This window comes from Halyomorpha halys, unplaced genomic scaffold, assembly GCF_000696795.3.
Source record: "Halyomorpha halys isolate HHAL.00 unplaced genomic scaffold, Hhal_1.1 Scaffold2457.1, whole genome shotgun sequence".
Taxonomy (NCBI): domain Eukaryota; kingdom Metazoa; phylum Arthropoda; class Insecta; order Hemiptera; family Pentatomidae; genus Halyomorpha; species Halyomorpha halys.
Window position 1 is genome coordinate 33362 of NW_027115063.1, and position 10279 is coordinate 43640.

The 10279-nt window shown below is 30.0% G+C and overlaps 1 protein-coding gene across 1 annotated transcript in view; it reads left to right on the plus strand.

Moving 5' to 3' along the window:
- The window catches only part of Mp20 (Muscle protein 20), a 23984-nt gene that overhangs the window by 12571 nt on the left and 1134 nt on the right, over nucleotides 1-10279 (plus strand). The window contains exon 2 of the mRNA XM_014437318.2: nucleotides 7127-7338. Within this exon, the coding sequence (XP_014292804.1) occupies nucleotides 7127-7338 (212 nt within the window). The remainder of the gene's footprint in view (nucleotides 1-7126; nucleotides 7339-10279) is intronic.

Consider the following 10279-nt stretch of genomic DNA (forward strand, 5'->3'; position numbering starts at 1 on the left):
TGGTCAAAATAAGGAAAACATATTTTTTTTATTTATTTACTGGTAGCAAAGAAAAGGGTTAAAAATCTTTAATATTTTCTTTCAAAACATTCGGAAATCGATTTAGTGTATAATTATCTCCCGTTCTCACTAAAATTAATATTAACTCCCACTGGACTTCAAGAGTACACAAACGTATACATTAAAAGAAAAATGGAGTGTATTAAAAAACAAAAAAATTACGTGAAGTATAACCTCATATTATTTTTATTAAAATAATGGTTCTTCAACAATTAAAAAAAACGAATAAAACTAGGTATTAGAAAGATGAAAGGACAATTTATAATCTAAATAGAACAGTGACTTCAGAGCAAATAACATGATACCAAGCTTGCCTGAGTTGTTCCTGTTATCTAGAGGCGGATATTCAATGCAGAGCCGCCTTTTTTAAAATTTTATATTATTTTATTATACATTCTAAGTAATATATATAATTTTTTTTATAATTGGACTAAGTACAGAAACATGCATATTTTTCTAAATAAGAACAAAAGCTCTCGCATTATGAATAATTTTAGTTTATTTATTGACAATAGCTGTATTTACATAAAAATACATCTAGTAAATTTGATGTTAAATTATAATGGTATGTAGAGAAACTATCAATTGGCAGCACTTTAATAACCTTCAACATTTTAAGGTCTCGAGGCCATCTTCTTTTCAAGCACTTCGGTGGATTGCCAGGAATGGAAGAGTAAGCGTTTTATAATAGAGTTTATAATGGAGGGATTGATATCTGGTTCGGGCTAGATCGGTTACATTTGGAATATTAAGGAATTTACTGATGATTTTATTTGTGAAAAAGTAAGGAGCATTGAGTATTTGGGATTGTAAGGACTAGATACGAGAGGGATTCGAAGGTTTAGCGGAGCCCCAAAGCTCAATAATATGAAATAAAAATTATAAATAAATTCGATTAATGAGAATTTCGTAAATACTCACACATTCAAAATTATTAAAAAGAAAGAAGAAAAACTCACCGTAGCTGTTATCCAATATTCCAAATAACATAAAAAGCATAAACATTATTCTTAAAAAACATTTATTTGAATATTAATAAGCTTTTTCGATCCAAAGAAAATTCATACCTATTCTATTTTACTTGTTTACTAGTTATAGTGAATATTATATTGTGATATATGATGTGGATTTCATTTTGATTATCATTGATAAAATACTGACTTAGTGCACTTTTATAGTTTAGAAATGAAAAAAATATATACCAATATTTGAAACCAGAAAAATTGTTCTGAAATAATGAAAATAAATTATTTATAGAGGTATAAGAGTATAACATTTTTCATAATTTTCCAGTAGAAACGTTTAATAAATAAATAAATCAGTTTTTGGTGCTTGAAGGAACATTAAAACCTAAGATAGTTCATAGATTGTATCTGTTGAAATAAAATCATGTACTTTTAGTCCCAACTTAAATCACTTACAGAAATAGAATCAGTTTTACGATTTAGTACCGGATACATAAATATATCACTTTCACTAATATATAAAAAAAACCTACTAGTAAAAATTATTTATTTTTGTTGCTATTTCCTCTGAAGCGTATATAAAAAAAAAAAAAATACACAAAAACATCTTCAAGTGGTTTTCAAAGTAAATACGTGGAGCATGAAAATTTACAAACCATTTAAGTCACTTAAAATATTCTTAGAGGACGTCCAAGCATTTTTTTCCTTGATAAATTACAAATAATCTAAAAATAAATGTTAAGAAATCGTTTATTGTTCAAATGTCATTTAAATCAGCTGAAATGTTAGGTTTAAATCTCCCCAGCTGGTTTCTGCCCTCTTTAAAGATTCATTGCTGTTTATTTCTAAACAGAATGAAGTGAAATGATTGGAAGTTGGCAGTCGATCTGGTAAATGCCTGTTTTGTGAGCGTATTTCCATCTCTATACAGATGGCTGTTGATAAATCTCCTAAAATAGCGTTGAGAATGCACAACATTCTTTTGTTAGACTGAGTTAGAAAGTTTCTCATTTTAAATTTAACTATTGGATAAATATAATATAATTAAGATGATTTAAACTTATCAACTGTCTCTGTTCATATCGTCAAAATATAACTCGATTAAAAATCAATCTAGAAATAGTTTATTAATGGGAGTCAAGCAGGTAATCAATTAGTCAATAATAATTCTTTTGCTAATTAAAATTTATACAAGATTTAATTTCGTTTTAATACTTCTTTAATCAATGTGATATTTTCGGGCAAATATGATCTAGGACTGAACTGTGTTTTCTTATTTTCACTTACATATATATGAAATATACAGCAAGGGAAAGTGTTGCGATTTTGAAAACATTCGAATCTGAGTTGTTTAACAGAAAAACACGTTTTGAGGTTCTCTGAGTAGAGGTTGTTGTAGGAAAGGCTTCAAGTAGCATTCTGGTGTCAGCGAAACCGGTTTGAACACGGCCTGGACTAGTTGAATTTTATATCGTAGTAGATCCAAGGCATAGACTTCGGCCTTCCAAATAGTAAATAAAAGTAAAAAATGATTAACAATCCGTGTGTCCGTGCACCTGTCTATGTATGTTAACCACCTACAAAAAAAAAACCAATGCTGAACGGAACTCAAATGACGTATTTAAGGTAGGTATAGGCCCGAAAAGCTCCAAAATTATTAAAAAAAAAAATCGACATCAGAAATGCTATTTTATATCATCTATTTTACACATTATTACTATTTTTCAAAAAAGACTCGAACGATTCTGGTTAAACCTGCTATATCAATATTAAATTATATGGTATTTAAAATCAGTTAGGTTTTTATCCTCATTTAAATATTCTAAGAGAGCTGCAATGCCGATTTTTCCATAAAGCTTCTTCAAAAGTGCATTAAATTTTGATTTTTTGACATGATTAAACATCTCAAAACACGGATAAATATAAAATATGAAAGAATTTCATACCTAATTAAAAGAGATTTTTTTTTCATATTTCAATGGTTGTTATGACAACAGTCAAGATAAGTTTTAGTAACAACGTATTAATTAAAAATGTTTTATAACACAACATTATATTCATAGAAACAATTTCTACAGCATTTAATTTCATAAATTTCTGGTTTAGATGCTAATTTATATAATAGTATTTTTTTTTTAATTGCCATAAGAAATAAAAAGCTCTATTAAGTCAGCCACAAGACAATTGACTGTGAAATAATTTTTTAATAAAATTGAAGCATAAATTGTTATTATTAGTGCATAATTTAAATTTTTCGAATGGTTTTCAATCCCTTAATCACAACGATGACTAGCATTAGTATAAAATAATACTATAACGGAGATTCAGAGAGATGTCTTGCCTCAACGCGGAATGTGGATGGATTAATTATTTTCAATTTTCAATTAATTTCAGATACTTATAGAAACTTGGAATAAAAAATATATTTGCATTGTATAACAACTTCATTCGTTTAGTGCTTGGAGATAGATTGGTTCTTTGGTTCGTTTAGGTCTTGGCTATTCCTGTTACCTTGGTTTACAGTCTATCCGAAGCTGATTTGGCAAATATCCCGGAGGAAGTTCGCATCATGGAATTTTCTCAGGTCAAGACCTTATAAACAATATCTAAATTTAGTAGTGGGCGTTGAATTTGCCGGTAAATGTTGTTATGAAGGGAATTGAAAATCCAGAAATTCTGAAACGAAAAATATTGTTGCTATTGAATAAAAAAGAAGTAAAGGAATCGCAGTACTTGAATATTAAAAAACATATTATTGACAACCCAAAAACAAATTGAACTATTTATTAAGATAATTCAGTTAAAACTAGTGGTATTCCAATATCTCTATAATAGATGGTCATGAAGCCATATTATTTTCAGAATTGCTGGAAGTAGATAAGAGTACTTAAACATTCTAATATTTTAATATATAGAAGATCTGTATATACACTATATTATATAATTATTACTCTCACCAATGCTGTTACTTACAACTTAGCCCTAGGAAAAGTGATTAGAAGAACATCACGCAAAAGTGGTGGGGTGCACTTCGGAATGAAACAAAAATCCAAAGTCCTTCGTACAACCCCAGGAGCGATCTGGTATCAGAGCTTTAACGGTGAAGAAGAACTAATAGTTAACTGCCAGAAGAGACTGGTCAGTTAATATCTTATGGTGTGAAAGGATGAAGTATAATTTGGGCAGGACATGTGGCTCGAAGCAATCCATCAGGACGCCTCCAAACAACAATGATTGCCAGTTGGCAAGAAACCACGTAGTGGGCTAAAAACCTGGTAAATAAACAGAATTAAGAATGAGAAAAGCCCTCGAAAAAAAAATTAAAGACATATGGCAATTTTTGTGGAACGAAAGCCCAAGGAGTGTACTAAAAATTATTAAAAAAGTACGTCAAGCCCTGAGGAATCTCCAGCCGTAGATGTCGTAGAGAGGAGGTCGTGCTGACTAGGTTGAGAATAGGTCACACGAGGCTCACTCACTCATATCTTATCTCAAAACAAACGCCTCCGAAACGTCCGTATTGTAACAACAATTTCAAAATTAGTTATATCTTCTAGGAATACCCATATTTCGCGCCACACCTCAATTTCTTAGGATGAAACCCGGATATTTAAACCCTTAGAGACGATGACAAAACAATAAAAATAGTATTTCAGTTTTTAAAATCAAAAGGTTTAATGTCACAAATATAACATCGAACAGTCGAAAATTTAAAAAAAAAATAATAAAACAAATGATAGAAAATTAAATAAGAAATTAATGGCGTTGATGGTCAATGATATTTTAAGCCATTAAACAAAAACAAACAAATTATTAAACAATTGTCTCAATGGACTGAGGCCTGAGTGATGGGAATAATGAATTATTTCTAGTTTTATTTATAACAGACATATAAAATATATTATTTTATTTTTAGTTAAAATATATTTTCCTGAGAAATGTTCTCTGTGCCCCACCTCAGAATCAGAAGTGAGTCACGACCTAGTTTCTATTTAGATCTCTTAACATTCTCTCAGCTTACATATCCATCTCCTGTTTCCTCAATTTAACTCTCGTTTTTATTTATCCACAAATAGTCTTTTTAAAATGCGTCGTATCATTTATATGGCCGTGTGCATATTTTATCAAAACAGAAACTGCGTATTAGTATTTGGGATTACAGAAACATTCGAATTGTTTCTTTGTTGATCATTGAAATTAATCAAGAATAAAAATACAAGATATATTAAAACAATCTTGTTATTTTTTTCTGATCCTAGTTTAATTAATTTTTAAAGTCATTACGCTTCAATGTTCATAGTTATTTTAAGTTTTAAGTACATCTCGGCCTCATGATATTAGAATAAAATAAAATAACTAAATGCATATGTAAGGGTATATATATATATTTAAGACACTGTACTACTAACTATTACTAATAGTTAATTATTTATTCTGTTACTGTAGCCGTGAGTCGACCGTGTGGTTCGGGAGCCCTTCAAGGTCCACCCAATCTCATAAGAAGGTTTGGTCGAGCCTGATTCTAACCAAATTACCTCCCTGCACAACCGTTGTTCTAGTAACAGTACCTCCTTACAAAGTACTGCACCCCAGACGATTATAACGATTATGATGAAACGCGGTATATGTAAAATCAAGTGATCTTTAATATCAGACAGGTTTTATCTTCATTGAAACAGACTGACAGGGCTTAAATACTGAATTAAAATAAAAAAAGGAAATACTTCCTCAAAATCACTTTTAATTTTATTTGTTTGAAATAATTAGCCATCTCAAATTTTACTAGAAGTGAAAAATGGAAATATATATAAACTATAAAAGGTTTTGGCAATTAACTAAAAAAGAAAATGGTTTTCCCTCAACGGGCCATGACTGGGAATCCGAAAACAGTCGAGATAGCCCGATCTCTTTCAATCGTCTTCCGTAATAAACGACTAAAAATAGGGTGGATTTACTTAAAATCCCTATCTATGCATTTGACCCCGAATATGAATTTACCTACGATTTACTTCAATAAGACTTTTTTTTTCACGATGTTTGTATTTTACACTTAATTCAAAACCTTTATTATTATGGAATAAAACATAATTCGTATTTTTTTACGTCATTACTTCACTAAAAAGAAAATATTGCTTGCTTTTTTTTTTTTTTTTTTTTTTTCTAAAAAAAGAAGTTTTTATTCTATTAAATATTTATTCGAATAAATGCTCATCCGATTTAAATTTTAGTTTAAAATAAATAAAAAATGTATTCGGTTTCTTCTTTTTTTAATCAGAGAGAATTTTTGTAATTCACTATTCACTTTTAATTTTAATAAAAAATGAATAAAAATTTAGACCAAAATGCAATTCAAAATAAATTAATTATAAGACTGACCCGAGTGTATGGAAGGTTAAAAAAAAGTTTGTTTGTATGATAATTGATAGTGTTAAGCTGAACTAAAATTAAAAGTTTTAAAAATTATTGAAATTGTAATTAATGATCTGGGTAGAATAGCCTGCAAAACGTTTTTAATAATTGGATGTGAAGTGTACGTTTATTTTTTAAGTATGTTAAAATATTATTAATAATGTTATTAAAATTTTTACAAATGAATGTATAATATAAATTGTTAATTGTTAGACTGTCCCAGAGGATTGCCGAATTGGCCGAGACGTTGGATTGTTGATGATATAATAAAGAGTGTTGAGACTTAACGTGGATACCAATTGATTTATTTAAACAATTTATTTTTTTTTTAGTCCCATACATTTTCAACCGGCACAACTCTAGTCAGTACTTAATGGTATAAAATGAGGTAGAAGGAAGAGGCGGGATTTAAGCGGGATTTGGAAAGACAAGGAAAGTTACGGATTACAGTCAGGGTCAGATTCCTAAAGGATTAAATAGAATTAATAAAATATTGTCTATATTTGGTTTATCTCATGTTTTGATAAACTAGTATTTCATTTTGATTTTATTTATTTTATATCATATAAAATATGTACCATTAATAATCTGCTTATATGTAGTTAACATATAATAGAGGTAACATATATGTTAAATAATTTTGTTTTTCGAGTAATTAAGATTAAAATGTGGTATTTGGTTTGGTTTGACAGATCGCAGGGAAGAGGGACCCTGAGCAGGAGCGTGAGGCCCAGGCCTGGATCGAGGAGATCCTTGGCGAGAAGTTCCCATCTCACGTGAGCTACGAAGACCACCTCAAGGATGGTCAGGTCTTGTGCCGCCTCATGAACAAGCTGACCCCTGGCTGCATCACCAAGATCAACTCATCCGGTGGACAGTTCAAGATGATGGAAAACATCAATAAGTACGTCTCATTCATTACTATTACAATAAACTCGTATTTTGCCTGAATAGATGCGTTTCGGAAACCGAAATATTGTGATCATATAATTTTTACTTCTTTACTTCATAATAAATAGTCAACGTTTCGCAAACTATGCCATCATCAGGGACTGGAAACCACCATATTAAGGCAGACAGTATATCTCAGTTCAACATTCTAAAACAAATATATTAAATATAGCAAATCATTCATAAGCCGTTTGGCTCATACATTATAGTGGTGGTTTCGAAACCATTTTTGCCGCAACACCCTTCTAGGTTTAAAAAAATTCGCGTCACCCTTTCTGAGCCAAAAAAAAAAATAAATTGGGGTAAAAATTATTATTTTAAGAGCGGTTTGATATGAAGGAATATAAGAAAAGCGCAAGATAAATGCTGAAATGCACTGTATATATTTTGTATATTTTAAATTAAATTTTTTCGTAATATTCTGAGAAACTGGTATTCGCTTGCGGCAACCCTAGCCTACGCTTGGGGCACCCCGGTGTACCGCCGAAAACTTTTTTTTGTATTTCCAATATATACAACACTAACATCTCAACACCTAAATATAACTATATATATAAGCAATTTGGCTCTTCCTTTGCCACATGGCATTATAAGGAAGCAGGTTGGGTTCGTTGAAGGTGGGGGGCAACAATATTGGCTCAGGAGCCACTGTCCGGTGGGTACAAGAACGGGGAGGGACCGCTCCACTGGAAAACGTTTGGGAACCACTGCTTGACATTATAAACCACTATATATGCAGTATAAACTGGAGAGCATATGTTGAACTATCTGTATACAGTAAAACTGCTAAATTAGAATATACAATCTCTCCCTGTATTAATTATATTTTGTAGTATACAGTCCTGACAGTTGACAAAACATTGACTGATTATTTATTTTCCACTATTTGAGAAAATAAAGGGTTTGATTTGGACAATAATTATCAAACAATAACCAAATATTCGTGTTTTCTTTGTATATGGGTACGTTTCACTCATTAATAATATTTTTTTTAATTATGATTCCAACATAAAAGCAATGAGGTTCCATTTTTCCGGATTTTGTAATTGGTGATACTCAATTTTAATTTCATAACTAAAAAGATCTTTCTGAGTTATTTTTATGATTAAAGACCATTAACACCCTATTTTCAGCCTGTAAAAATCATTTTAACAAGTTTTAATAACATTGAATCGGAAAAAAAGTTGTAATGGTGTCAAATTTATATTTCTCGAGTGGGGGTGAGGGGGCGCGCTTGTCTCATTCAACGTTGTTCCGCTGTACATCGTGTGTTCATACAGCATTTTTATTGGAAACTAAATACTTTTCAATCCCGTGTTTGGTGTGTTGTCATTTCATCTCCGAAGAGGCGGCTGAAATCTCTACTCCGACAAAAATGGAACCTCATCGTTTTTTCAATAGAACCTTCAATTATTTTAATTGAAATTTATTTGTTCATATTTAATGTATTCAAGGAGTTCTGATGCGAATCAATGTGTCATGAAGATGAATTGTATAGAAACTATTCTTTGGTTGTATCCTACTCGTATGTACAGGGTGTTTCAGAACTAAGTGTCCTAACTTAAAAATATGTATTAAGGATCTCAATATAAAAAAAAAATTCCTATGGATATGTCATCCAATGCTTTGTTAATGAGATATTCAAGGCTAAAGATTTTCATTGTTATGAATTATTTTATAATAGATAAATTTACACGTGTTACAATATAATTTAATGAAATATAAACATTAACGTTTATATTAAATATTGTTCAAAGTTGAACCTTGAGCATTAAGACAGACTCGTCATCTTCCTTCTACAGCAGCAGTGGTCGAACGCCACTGGATATGTGTTACTGTCACGCTGTCCAGATCTAAGCTCACTGGATTTTTCATTTGGGTTAACATTAACAAGAAGTATATGCATGTCCGGTCAATGACCTTAATTATTTATGAATAATAATTGAAACTTGCCGACCTTGTCTTAATGCTCAAAGTAATCTTTTTAAACATTTAATACGAATGTTATTGTTTTCATATGATTAATTAAATAGTTCATAACGATGAATATCTTTCGACGTGAATATTTCCTAAACAAATCGTTAACGGACACACTTTCAGAGAGTATTGTTTTCTTGTTTTGAGATCGTTTATCCATATTTATACAACTTAACGTTGGAATACCCTATATAGAACATTAAAAAAAAAATAATCTAACCTAGTATTAATGACAACTGGTAATAGTTTAAATGATATTGGTATAGTGGGTCAAATACTTCGACAATAGAAATAATTAAAGAATTGTGAGTTAAAAATACAATAAATATCATTCTGTTAATTATATATTAATATTTTTCCACACAAAGACAAAACAATTGTGATTTTTAATTTGCAATATTAACAAATACATTCATAGAATCAGAGCAGGAGATTATAATTATTGGATTAAATATCAATTCAATTTTTTTTGTAGAATTTTGGATTTCGTATTTGTATTTAGATATGCTCGGAAGGTGTCTTATGGATTTTAGATAAGGAGAAGGTACAAGTGCCTTTCAAAGTATAGAGCAATTAATCTATAATAAGATGAAATATATAAATATAGATGAAATTCTACCCATTAATAGAACAGTACTATTTCTACATCTTTGTGATGAGCCCTGCTGTTCTCTACTCAATTTATTCTTTAATAGTAAACAGGTGCTGATTTTTACTTTCATTTACCTATGTATGAAATATACAGCAAGGTGAAGGATTGTGGTTGTGAATAAGTTTTTATGAATCAATAAAAATCGCTGGAAATAAAACCGATTATTATTTAGAATAATTATTTATTATATCTATTAGTAAAAGATTTTTTTTTTAATCATTTATTTAATGTAATTTACAACTGTACAAAATAATACAATAGGTAA